We start from the raw sequence: 14,200 nt of genomic DNA on the forward strand, positions 1-14,200 counted from the left end.
GGTTCTACTGTCCCTCTTTATACTGTGACTATGGTTTAAATATACACCGGTCATAATAGATTAAATTAAGGGAGAGTATGGTTTTTATGATTTTTTTTAACTATGGTAAAATTATTGTATTTTTAAATTAAATAAACATATTCAGTACAATTCAAAGAAAAAATTTTAAGCCAAAATATTGAAAAATAAGCCAACGGTGACACACAAAAAAAGGATTTTGAGGTAGACATCAGAACTTATCATTGAATCATGTGAAACAAAAAATTTAAAAATATTTTATCAGCTTATGATTTTCTCGAGGTAAAGCTGTCGAGTTTTTCAGTTTTAACAAGTTTTTGGTATCACTCGAAGTCAAAATAACGAAATTTTTTGTAAAAAATGATGAAAATCAACATACACACATCAAAATAATCTAGGGGACACCCATATTAACAGCGTTTAAATTTTAAATCAATGCAAATATAAAAAATAAATTTATGATTTTAATATTTTTTGTTGTTTTTTCGATTATTGTACCAACTTGGATGGTAATGCTGACAAGAATGGCTATAAAAAAATAAAACAAAACTTCAGAATGCGTTTTTGTCTATAAGATAAGAAGTACTATTTCTTTATTGGTACGTACTTGATTTTCGATGTCTACGTTCCGTTAGTGTATGTTGACGGAAACAATTATTTGAGATGATAAAAAATAAGTTAACAACGAACAGTAAAATATTTATTTATTTTGGTAACATAACAAAAGGTATTGCGTTTGGTTTCGGAAAAGGGCCGAACGATGGGTGTGTATATCGTTCCCCAGTTGTGTCGTGACTAAAAGAAAACCACAACGATAATTTGTTGATGTTTCTTCCCCCTGACCAGATGACAATAAATCATTTAGGTCTGGCGTATACTTTGGCAGTTTTAAGAAAACACCCTTGACTGCATTAGTGAGTTGTTGACACAATTGTCTGATATAGTACTTAATTTATGAGGGTCGAGTTTGTTAAACCGCACAAATAAAAAACAGATGGATACATTCCGTTTTTATTTACATGTGAATTTTGAATGACTAAGTCGTTTCGATTTTGAGAAAAAATAATTAAAAATTAAGAAACAATAAAATTAGCAGAAATAGTAATTATAGCGTAATGCTATATCTATTTTCGATTTTTATTTAGTTTTGCAATTACCAATAACGAAGAGACAGGTGTGCAGGCAAGAGAGTGGCGTGCTATCGAGATGCTTAGACCAGGCAGAAGTCAAAGAGACGTATCTGAGGCTCTCTACAAGAACAGTAATGTCACTAATTGATTGTGGTTAAGGTTTTGATGAAACTGATGACGTTGCTGAACGTCATACAGGCCATACAAGGATAACCAACCAGATTGAAGAGAGTTTTCTTAGGTTGCAGGATTTGGAAGATCTTACTATAACTGCATCACAATTACAAATGAGCTGCAAGACACCCATCAGCTGTTTTTAAGTTGCCAAACTATTAGAAATAAACTGCGTGAAGTAGGTTTAGATGCACGTAGACCTGTGAGAGTGCGTGTGTTATCCAAAGGAAATCGCGCTCATCGACTTCAGTGGGCACAAGAAAACGCAAATTGGGTTAGACGTAAGTGATCCTCTACTTTGTTCACAGATGAGTCTCCATTTGGATTTGCACCAGATATGAGACGGACAAGAATTTGGAGACGATCTGGCAATGCTGAACGATTGGTCGCCGTGCAGGAGGTTCACAGACAGCAAAACAGCAGTATAAAGACACATTGTGGAATCTCTCTTGGTGGAAGAAGCAGTCTCATTTATCTGGAACGGTTTCTAAATGCAACAGACTACCGCGATATTATTCTCTAACCTATTGTTGTACCCTTTGCATAAGAAGCTAGTTCCCAATTTCAATTAATGCAAGACAATGAGCGTCCAAATACTGCCAAAGTCTTGCAAACATTCCTCGAAGATTATGAAATTTAGGTTTTATCATGGCCTACACAATCGCCAGATTTAAACTCAATTGAGCATGTATGGGACATATTTTGCAGATGAATTTTACAACAAAATATTGCGTTCAATACAAAACAGCAACTGTTTGAGGGCCTTTCAATGGAGTGGAGCAGAATACCACAGAAAGACACTGACCATCTGATCGTGGGTTACCCTAACAGATGTAGGACAATAATCAACAACCGTGGAGGTCATACACTGTATTAACTTAACCTACAGACTACTTTGTTGGGAGTTGAGGGGTAACAAATTAATTTTTTTTATTTTTTTATGTCAGCATTTTTGGACTTACGGAGTTTTGTCTTAATTTTTTTAAGAGCTATTGCGATAATTCTAAGAAGAAATGTTTATTTTATATTCGGGACACTTGTTTATAATTTATTTTTTAAATATTTGAAATAAATTATTTAAAATACTTCTGTAATCTCGCATTTTGTTTTTGTCCCCTAGATTATTTTGATGTGTGTATTTATTATTGTTAAACAAAAAATAAGCATAAAACAAAAAATATCTCGACAAAGTTACCTAACGAAACGTCTAAAGAAAATCTATGCAAAATTTCATGTGGACATTTGGTCTATGGTCACGTAGTTTTTGAGTTACAATATCTACTGCCTTTGAAAAGAGCAGTTTTGAGAAAAACTTTTATTTTCAATTTCTTTTTGTCTGTCAAATAGTAAAGTGATGCATAAAAAATATGTTTTTGAATCGCGGAGTAATTTACAAAAGAGAAAAGAAACAGCTGTTGAACGTTTTTCACTACTCTCAAGCACGCTGGCGTACAGCTGCTGCAAAGTGAGTCGAAGGTAGGGATATTGAACATGCTGTATTTCCGGTAATTTTGCTCTGATCAATCTGAAATTTTCAAACCATACCCCCTCTTAAGACCTCCCTCTTAAGACCTTTAAGTTCGTGTAGATAAACCTTGCGTTCAATAAAATAAAAAATAGATAATTACCATCCATGAAAGTCTCTACAATAACACTCAATATTCCATATTTTGGCATACATGGCTTTCCTGTTCTGGTGCGACCACCTTCAAGGAAAAATTCAATATTATGTCCTGCTCTTAAACACGTATTCATGTAGGTGTGTAGTACAGCTTTGTAAATATGATCTTTGCGTCCCATCACTGGATCTACACGGCGTTTGATAAAGAATGCTCCTAATCCTCGCAACAGAGATCTAAAACCATATAAATAAAAAAATCACTAAAAACAGTTTCCAAAAACCGTAAGTCATGAATAACTGACGACACTACTACTACTACTATCAGTTTACAGCGTTCTCCAACGTCTTCCGACTCCTTACCGCGATTCTTCTTTGTTTAATACCTGAAGACATTTCTCTTTCCTTTAGTTCTTTTTCAATTCCCTCCCTCCAGTTTCTTCTCGGCCTTTCTCTTTTTCTTTTCCCTTGTGGTGTCCACGTCAAAATGGTAGTTTAAGCTATGGGCTGGCTAGTTATTATTATTGATAATATTATCACAAAAATATACACTCCTGGCCAAAAAAACCTGGACACCTTTAAAATAGGTCATTTTTGATGTCACGTATCTTCTAAACCTGTTGTCCGATTTTAGTGATTTTTTTAATATATTATAGCCTTATTCTTTAACAATATCGCTGTGATAATATTGTTGCTAGACCGGTAAATTGTCATTGTATACCGGGTGTATCAATCAAACTGTGTTTTTTTCTCAAAGTTCGCCATACCCTGTAGAATATTCTAGCAATTATAAAATACTAAAATTAAAACCCAACTATAGGCTCATGTTTTCTTAACATTCTGTTGTTTGATTCATTCTCTTATATTGGATAATAAAAAAGTTAGGTACTTTAACAACTAGACATATTTCCATCATTACAGGGAGATTTTGAATAAGTATAACAAACTTTAAGGGGTAATTTGCATGAAAAAATAATGACAGTTTGCTTTATAAACGTATGTTCGCAAATGCTTTGTTTCTGAGATACAGGGTGTTGAAATTTTTCTTACAAACTGACGGTTTATGTATTGCTCTAAAACCGGTTGAGGTATACAAATGAAATTTGGTAGGTTTTAAGAGAAAGTTATTGCGCATTTTTGACGTACAATTAAAAATTTTATATTAACCATTGGCGTGCATACGAGTAACAAGACCGGGTAGTATGACCGGTATGCACGCCAATGGTGAATATACAATTTTTAATTGTACGTCAAAAATGCGCAATAACTTTCTCTTAAAATCTACCAAATTTCATTTGCATACCTCAACCGGTTTTAGAGCAATAAAGAAATCATCAATTTGTAACAAACAATTCAACATCCCGTATCTTGGAAATGAAGCATTTGCGAGCATACGTTTATAAAGCAAACTGTCATTATTTTTTCATTCAAATTACCCCTTAAAGTTTGTTATACTTATTTAAAATCTCCCTGTATTGATGAAAAACATGGCTAGTTGTTAAAGTACCTAACTTTTTTACTATCCAACATAAGAGAATGAATCAAAAAACAGAATGTTAAGAAAACATGAGGCTATAGCTGGGTTTTAATTTTAGTATTTTATAAATGCTAGAATATTCTACAGGGTGTGGCGAACTTTGAGAAAAAAACACAGTTTGATTGATACACCCGGTATACAATGACAATTTACCTGTCTAGCAACAATATTATCACAGCAATATTGTTAAAGAATAAGGCTATAACATATTAAAAAAATCACTAAAATCGGACCACAGGTTTAGAAGATACGTGACATCAAAAATGACCTATTTTTAAGGTGTCCAGGTTTTTTTGGCCAGGAGTGTATATAAGACAGGTTTATAGCGTCCTGCGCCTTCCGGTTCCTATTCTCCAGCCGCGTCGATCTGTCCAATCTCCTAGTCGGAGATCTCTCTCAGACATGGTTTTCTGGATTCCACTTATCCATGTTGTTTTCGGTCTACCCCTTTTCCTTCTTTCCGGGGGTTGCCATTCCATTATTAGCTTTGGGAGTCGATGTTCCTCCATTCTTTGTACATGGCCATACCAACAAAGTTGTTTTTGTTGGACTTCTTCAATTATGTTTGTTTTTCTATTCATAATATCTCGTACCCGTTCATTCATTATATGTGAGAGTCTGGAGATGCAGGCCGATCTTCGCCAGAAGTTCATTTCCAGTGCGAGCAACTTCTATTCTGTTCGCTTATTCAGTTGCCAGGTTTCACATCCATACAGTACCACGCTTTTAAATATGCTATTATAAAGCTGTGTTTTCTTTTCTTTTGATATGGTTTTTGACCAAAGTAGTGAGTTTAAAGCTCCTATTACCTTCTTTCCTTTCATAATTCTTTCCTCTATTTCGAATTCTGTCCTTCCACTTTGTTGGATTCTCGTTCCAAGGTATACATAATCAGAGCTTGGCTCGATAACCATATCATCCTCTAGTTGTAACTCACTTTTCTGTCCTCCTATACACATATATTTGGTTTTCTTTATATTAACGTATAGGCCCCATTTTTTGTATTCTGGAAACAGCCGGTTTGTCATAAATATTAGATCATCTTTATCCTGGGCAATCACCACCTGATCGTCAGTAAAATACAGTGTGTATAGTGTTGAGTCGTCGTTTAGCTGTATCCCCATTCCAGAACACGATTTCCGCCACTTATTCAAGACCTCATTTATATAGATTTTAAACAGTGTTGGCGATAAGCTGCATCCCTGTCGTAGTCCCTTATTCACCATGAAGCTATTGGATAATCTGCTGTTGATTTTTATGTTTGCTTGGATGTTGTTATAGAATTGTTGCACTGCTTTTATTAAATTGTTATTAATAGGGGATTTTTCCAGGACTTGCCATAATTTACGAAGTGGTACGGTATCATATGCCTTAGTTAGATCGACGAATAGTAGATGTATTTCTCTGTCTCTGGCTACTTTTTTTTTCGTCGAGTTGGTTGATCGTGAAGATGTGGTCGATATAGGATATTCCTGCTCGGAATCCTGCTTGTTGTTCGATCTCTAAAGGTGCATATTCATTTTCTATTAGAGTTTTTAGAGTTTTCCCATATAATCTGCTAAAGGTGCTGGTTACAGTAATACAGCGATAGTTCTTGCAGTCTTCCTTGTTACCCTTTTTGTGTATTGGGGTTATCCATCCTGTTTTCCAATTTTCTGGTATGTTTTCTCCATTTGTGTAGTTGTTGAAAATTATGGTTATTAGTTTGATCAATTTTGCAGCTCCATTGTTTATAAGTTCCGCTGGAATTCCTTCTGGACCACATGCTTTTTTATTTTTTAGTGATTTAATCATTCTCTCAACGAATTCGTCATTTAAATCTACGACTTGACCATCACAAAAATAATATCCAAAATAAAGTAAAGTTCGACTTACCCAAAAAACGGTATCCTCAAATTATCTCCGGCTGCCACTAACGGTGATCGTATGTTATTGTTTAACAAAATAAACGATATCAAAATATAGTCCAAATGTGACCTATGTAAAGGTAAGAAAATAAGCGGAAGACTTGATTTTCCAGCTTTCTTCAACATTTCAACTTGGCCCGGGTGAACCACAACTGATGTTAAGAAGCAAGGAAGTAGTTTGTAACAAACCCATGATGTAAACCTGGAAATCAAAAATGTACATTAAGATTCTGTAGCGAAAAATATTTTAATAGGCAAGACTGTTGTGAATGTGTGTTAAGTAGAAAATTAAATAATGGGTCGTAGAAATAAAATTCAAAGTTACTCACAATCCATACAAGATAACCAATTCACATCAATTATACTTCTTAAAATTTAAAAACAATAATTTGCTCCTCAACCATCTTTGGTTGACTAATGGTTTGACTTTCAAATTTACCTCTCGGTTTCGGCATACTTTCTCTTACTTTTGCTATCAACAATATATGATCAGAATCTAGATTAGCTCATCGATAGCTTATTATTATCTGTTATTTTATTCGCATGTTTAGCTTCAATCAAAATATGGTCAATTTGATTCCTTGTTTGGCCATCTGGTAAAATCCATGTGCCTTTATGTATTGCCTTATGATCAAAGTAATCATCATCATCAATGGCAGTACAACTCTTCATGAGTCTTTGCCGCGTTTACTATTGCCTTCCTTGTTTGTCGGTCCAGTGCAACTAATTCCCATTGTCTCACTCCCATTCCCATTTGATCCCCATTATGATCAAAGTATATACTCATTATTCACATGATATTCTTATAAAGAAAAATATAGTGGATATAACAATTTACCATCCGGTATCGGATTTGCAGATTGAGTCATTGGTTACTCAGAAATTTCCTCATCTTCAAAAAGACTGCTATCTTTTTGAATTTCTGATTTCGATATTCAGTAATCTAAGTATTTCATTTTGTCCTTCTTTTCTTCTTAAAGTTCCATCTCCTACCAGAGGTTGGATATCATAATGGCTATGGTCACTTTGTTGGCTGCTACTCTGAACAGTTGTAATGAACTACAGTTAAACCATTCTCTACGGTTCCTCAGCCAGGAGATGCGTCTTCTTCCTTGGATCCTTCCTTGCATAATAATTCTCAGCAACTCATATTTTTCTCCTCTGGTAATGTGACCCAAATATTCCAGTTTTCTTGTTTCTATACTGTTCATAATTTCTAACTCCTTATTGAAACGTCGTAGCACTTCAACATTGGTAATCCTTTGAACCTAGTGAATTTTCAATACTCTTCTGTAACACCACATTTCGAACGCTTCTATTTCTCTTATGTGCTATCTCTTCAATGTCCAAGCTTCCATTCCGTATAGTAGTATAGAAAATATGTAGCACCTTAGAGCACCTCAATCTGAGAGGCAACTGAAGGTCTTTGTTTGTAAGCAGTGTGTTCATTTTTATAAATGCTTGCCTTGCAGTTTCAATTCAGACTTTAATTTCTTTGCTTTGGTCATTTTTGTCATCAACCCAGGTTTCCAGATATTTGTATGTTTTTACTTTTTCTATTTGGGTTTGCTCTATCATTAACCTTTCATTTCCATGTTGTGTTTTTGAAACAATCATAAATTTAGTTTTTTTATTGTTTATTTTTAGTCCATACCGAATGCAGTAATCATTTTGTCCACTTGTTGGATATCTTCATTTTTTATCTGGATCCTTGTTACCACTTTTATCCCTCTTACTGATCACCATAGTCTTTGTTTTCATTTTGTTTATTGTTAAACCAAACTGCTCCCCAGTATCACAAATTGTTAGGTCTGGATCCCGCGTACAAAAAAAAGTTGATTAATAGCAAGCTAAAAATTTGTTAATAGCTTAACGGTGTCTGGTCGGACAAACTTTGATGCACGGGAACACTGGAACAGGGGAAGTTTTAATTGTGGAACAGTTTAAAAATTTGGAACGTCAGATTACGAAAACGTCCCATGTATTTTGTCTGAAAGAACATCCAACTGATTTATTACCGTTTCATTAAACTCTCACGCAAAAATCAGACTGCTATTACTAACCAACCAACATGATTTCTGTCATTTGACATGTTCTTCGTGTTCCACTCATTAAAATGCCCAGTTGGTGATAAACACCAGTCTGTTCTTCCCCTGTTCCAGTGTTCCCATACATTAGACACCGTTAAGCTATTAACAAATTTTCAGCTTGCTATTAATCAACTTTTTTTTGGTACGCGGGATCCAGGTCTATGTGTTTAGTAGCGTCTGCAGGTCTTTCTTACTTTCAGCGATAATGACTGTATCGTCGGCATAACGAATGCTATTTATATTTTCACGATTTATGTTTATCCTTTCTGTGCTGTTTTCAAGTGCTTGTGTAAATAACTCTTCGAGTATATATTAAATAGTAATGGAGACAGTACACAGCCCTGTCTCACTCCTCTACTTATCTGTTGCGCATCCGTGCTATTTCCATCTAATGCTACAACAGCCGGATGGTTCCAATAGAGATTTCTCACTACATATGTTGATATCATGTTTGTCGAGTCCTTTTCGTTTTAGACATTCCATGAGAATGTTATGTTTAACTTTGTGGAAAGCTTTCTCATAGTCTATAATTGCGACGAGAAGATCTTTTTGTTGGTCTCGACAATTTTGAGCAAGAGTTGTGAAACTTTGGAGAGCTTCTACTGTTGCAAAGCCATTACGAAGCTAATAATCCAATATAAAATCGCTACTCCATAGGTCCAGCCAGCTGGACAATGTTTACTAATTTATTACACGGTGACTATTTGGGTTGGGCATCGCTGCGTCCTATATTGCAGCATATTGGACTTCCTATTTATCAGTCAAATTTACTCATTTGAAAAATTCGACAACAGCGCCTACCTCGGTAATTTGTTGTTACATACGGTGAAACTTTTAAGTTATGATGGTGGCTCCACAAAAAAACAGTAAGTTGTAGTGTTTTTCTGTACTTTAAAGTATTGATTGTTTTTGATGTATGTTACTTGATGATTGGACGTATTTGTGGTAAATATATATTTGAAAATAATTACAACTGGACACGTTAGCGGTCCTCTAAACTTTTTGTCCAGCATTTTGGACATTGGAACTTAGTTAGCCAAATATGTTACCATACTTACATTTTTAAGTTTAGTTACAGATAGTAAAAGGATATTGATGGAAAGTGCATTGGAGGCTACTTTGACAGATAACGATTTTTTCGTCAGTGAAGATAACGATAATGATCAAAGGAAATGGATTTACAGGAATTTAAGCTGTATGTTGAAAGGTCACTAGCTCTAGGTGGTAAGCCTGCCAAGTGGGAGACAAGCTAGTGCGTCTATTTTAAGAAAACCGGAGACATCTGAAGATGAAGGGCCCATAATTCCTGTAAAAAGATCTACAGTTTTCCAGTTACCTCCTATAGATGTAAGAAAAACCAGTAATGACCATTTGCCAATATGCTCTGTCAGCATTAAAAATTCTTATTGAGTTGCCTAAACCTCTTGAATGCACTAAGAAGACGAGATTCTTTTGTACAGAATGCAAAATGTATATGTGTATTTCTCCTGAACCAGAATGTTTTTTCAGTTTCATTCAGTTTCAGTTTCACTTACATTATATGAAATCTAAGTCCTGATGTCCATTATGCTGGACCTGTCATATTATGTGTGTCAAATAATTTTTTTATAGTTTTTTAAGATTTTCATTCATTGTTTTCACAAATGAGGAGAGAAAATATAAAAAATTATTAAAATAATAAAATCTTTTTTCTTGGTGCTGAAGAGGTTATTATTATATTTAGATATATGTATACTTACTTAAGTAAAAAGTCTGATAGTGTCGATCTCATATCAACCAGCAACTTCTTCGCGCGCTGCTGGTTGTTTTTCAACAGCTTTTGGTAAAACTCTTCATCGCTGTTGCTGGCATCGTGGAACTGCTGAATAGTTGCCTTGTCGATGGCTTCTTTAAGTCGGGCATCTTCTAATACTAGATCTGCCACCTGAGGATATTTATATGTCTTGATTTGGGACACTTGATACAAGTGAGAAAAAGTTTTTCGGATAAACCCGCTGCTGATTGGTAACTGGTAGTCCAAGATGTTTCTTAAAGCTAAGATTTCGGTTGTTTTGTTTACTAATGATTCCTAAAACAAAGAGGACAAGTCAGTATGGTTATGTAAGAATTTGAGTTACCGTATAGTTAAAGTAAGAAAGAAAAAAGCAGAGGCACACAATAAAATCATAGCAGAGAGAGAGAGAGAGAGAGAGAGAGAGAGAGAGATCCCCATAAGTTCATAGCAGAATTCATTATATTTTTGAATTTATACTTCTTTACGATCGAGAGTGAAATTTTATAATGCCGGGCGCATGCACTAGATATTCGATAAAAATATCGATATTGTATTGATATCGTATCGAAAACCAATACGATACCGATACAATACATCTATCTAATCAGCACTAAACATCTATCCTTGGATATAGGCCTCCTCTTCCTTCTTCCATGCCTCTCTATCTTGGGCAATTTGCATCCATTTTGACCCAGTGTGTTTCTTCAGGTCATCTGACCATCGCATCTGTGGCCTTCCCCTTTTTCGTTTGTGGTTCCATGGTCTCCAATGTATTACCATCTTAGTCCATCTTTCATCCTTCTGCCGTAGGGTGTGTCCGGCGAACTTCCATTTAAGCTTTGCTATTTGGGTAGAGACGTCTTCCACTTTTGTTTTGTTACGGATCCATTCGTTTCTTTTCCTGTCTGATAATTTAATGTTCAGCATTTGTCTTTCCATGGCTCTTTCTGTCTTTGCTATTTTTTCCATATTCTCTTTTGTAAACGTCCATGTCTGAGAGCCATATATTAAAACAGGGAGTATACATTGATTGAAGACTTTTGTTTTTAGGTATTGCGGGTATTTTCTGTTCTTTAGAATATAAGACAGTTTTCCGAATGATGCCCAGGCCAACCTTATTCTTCTCTTTATTTCTTCGGTCTGATTTTCTTTATTTAATCTAGTGATTTGTCCTAGATATATATACTCTTTTACTTGTTCTATTCTTGTTTGTGCCACTGTAATTACTAGTTCTTCTTGTTGATTGGTCATGGTTTTTGTTTTACTGTAATTCATCTTCAGTCCTATCTTTGTCGATTCTCTATCCAGTTCTTCCATCATTCTTTGTAATTCTTCACTTCTTTCTGCTATTAATACAATATCATCAGCATATCGTAAGTGATTCAGATATTGCCCGTTTATGTTGATACCCAAACCATCCCAGTGCAGTTGTTTGAACACATCTTCTAGCGCTTGGTTGAATAGCTTGGGCGAGATGGTATCTCCTTGTCTTACTCCTCGGTTTATTTTAATAGGCTCCGTTTGTTTCATTAGCTTGATAGTTGTTGTTGCCTTATCATATATATTTGTAATTAAGTCGGTATATCTGTAGTCTATTCTGCTGTTTTGTAGGGAATTCTTTACTGCCCAGTGTTCCACACTATCAAATGCTTTTTCGAAGTCAATAAATGCCATGTATAGCGGGATATGATATTCGTTAGCTTTTTCGATTAATATCTTCATCGTTAAAAGGTGGTCACTTGTACTGAAGCTTTTTCTAAATCCGGCTTGTTCTCTTGCCTGGTATCCATCTAATTTAGTTGTTAATCTGTTTGTTAAAATCTTGGTTAATAGTTTGTACATCACATTTAGTAAAGTTATGGGTCTGTAATTCTTTAGATCCTTTTTATCTCCTTTCTTAAATAGTAATAATGTTACTGCTTCGTTCCAAGTGTTGGGTATTTGTTTTGTCATTAATATTTTATTCATAAGTGTGTACAAAACTTCTCTAGTTGTTTTCCCACCATTTTTTAGCATTTCTACAGTTATCCCGTCTTTTCCTGGCGATTTATTATTCTTCATCTCCTTGAGTGCTCTTTTTATCTCATTCTTACTGATTTCTGGTTGTAAGTCGGAATTGGCATTTTTTATTTTTATTTGTAAGTTGCTTAAGGATTTCTTGTGTTGGTTTCTGTTTTGTATTGTAGAGGTTTTTATAATATTCTTGTGATATTTGTATAATTTCTTCTATATTATTGGTCTCTATGCCTTCTTTGTTCTTTATACTATTAATCTGTATGCTTCCAAGCTGTGGTTTTAAGCACTTCATATTTTTATTTTGTTCAATGGTTTTTTCTATTTTTTCTTCCTGTACTCTCCTTTGACTTTCCTTGATGTTCCTTCTGATAGCTTTGTTTACTTTTTTGTAATCTACTGTGTTTCTCTTATCTTGTTCTATTAATGTTTTTCTTTTGCTCATGAGGTTTTTTGTTTCCTGGGATATATAGTTTTCCTTTTTTATTCTTGTTTGTGCTACCTCTTTTCCCGCCTTTGCTAATGTATCGGTTAATAGCTGATTTATTTCATCGATATTTTTGTTTTCCAAATCTCTAGTGGCCGGTATACTTTCCCTTATTTTTTGTTTATATTCCTCTTTTGCTTTCTTAAGTTTTCCCATATCTAGTTTCGATCTATTTTCCATTTTCTTTTTTGTTTCCAATTGGCTATTAATGCTGAGTTTGGCTCAGACAAGTCTATGATCACTACCGGTTGAGAAACGATTCAGCACTGTAACATCTTTGATGATGGCTTTTTCTGTTGTAAGGATGTAATCTATTTCGTTTTTAGTATTGCCGTTGGGACTTATCCATGTCCATTTTCTTTGCGGTTTTTTGTTAAAAAACGAGTTCATAGCAAAAAGTTGTCTTTCCTCCAAGTAGTTAATTAATGTATGTCCTCTATTATTTCTTTCGCCGTATCCATATTGTCCTATTCTGTGTTCGTCTTCGTCTATTCTTACCCCTAATTTGGCATTGAAGTCTCCAATTATTAGCGTCAATTTAGTTTTCTTTTCTTCCACAGCGAGTGTTATTTCTTCGTAGAAGTTTTCAATATCTTCATCTTTATATGTGCTTGTTGGTGCGTATACCTGTATAATTTTCAACGATGTTCTTTTTAATTTAAGCATAATGTAGGCTACTCTGTCTGATATACCCTTGGTGGATTGTATGTATCTAACGATTCTCTTGTTTATTATAAAACCAACTCCGTTGTTGGTGTTATCTTCATTACCTTTGTAGTACAGCATGTTTCCCGAGTTTAATAGTATTTTTTGTTCTCCTTTTCTTCTTATCTCTGACAGACCGATGACATCCCATTGTATATGAGTTAGTTCTTCTTCTAATTCGTGGAGTTTAGTGTCTTCATTCATGGATCTGATGTTATATGTACCTACGTTTAGTTTATTCGAATGTTTGCCTCCCCCAGAATCCTTGAGGCGGACCGGTTTGTCGGTGTGGGACTGTGAGTTGTTATCTCTACCCACCTGGGGTAATATTCCGTTTGTTTTGTGATTCGACATGTTTTTCTTTGAAGAGGGTTTTTTGACATTAAAACGCCACGCTTGTCAGGCGGGTTGGCGAGTTTTCATTCAGCCGCCCATTCTGGGTCAGACGCTGTTGTCAGCCGCTCATTCTGAGTCAGACGCTGCTCTGTTTTCATTCCATACAAACCCTAAAATCAAGGGGTTGCCACGTCCGCCATCCATACCGTACCGAAGGTGTTCTTCTCCGCCATGGCTGCCGTTGTGGACTTCATCCGTAACCCTGGACAAGGGACCCTAAACAGGTACTAGTTTCCCGGGTCAGGAAACCCCTGGAATGTACGGAGGGCAGGGATTGATTCATTTTCCCTGGTAGGACTATCCAAAGGAGTTCCTATCCGCTACCCATACAATACATATCTTAGCAATATT

General features: G+C 35.2%; 1 protein-coding gene across 3 annotated transcripts in view; it reads right to left on the bottom strand.

The window, feature by feature from the left end:
* LOC114336016 (glycerol-3-phosphate acyltransferase 1, mitochondrial) overlaps positions 1-14,200 on the bottom strand; it is a 208,963-nt gene that overhangs the window by 30,384 nt on the left and 164,379 nt on the right. For all 3 annotated transcript variants that reach the window (XM_050644505.1, XM_050644504.1, XM_050644503.1), the window contains exons 4-6: positions 10,214-10,542; positions 6,353-6,586; positions 2,951-3,177 (exon numbers count right to left, since the gene is read on the bottom strand). In XM_050644505.1, the coding sequence (XP_050500462.1) occupies positions 2,951-3,177; positions 6,353-6,586; positions 10,214-10,542 (790 nt within the window). The remainder of the gene's footprint in view (positions 1-2,950; positions 3,178-6,352; positions 6,587-10,213; positions 10,543-14,200) is intronic.

The sequence above is a fragment of the Diabrotica virgifera genome, chromosome 2 (genome assembly GCF_917563875.1).
Source record: "Diabrotica virgifera virgifera chromosome 2, PGI_DIABVI_V3a".
NCBI classification, from domain to species: Eukaryota; Metazoa; Arthropoda; class Insecta; order Coleoptera; family Chrysomelidae; genus Diabrotica; species Diabrotica virgifera.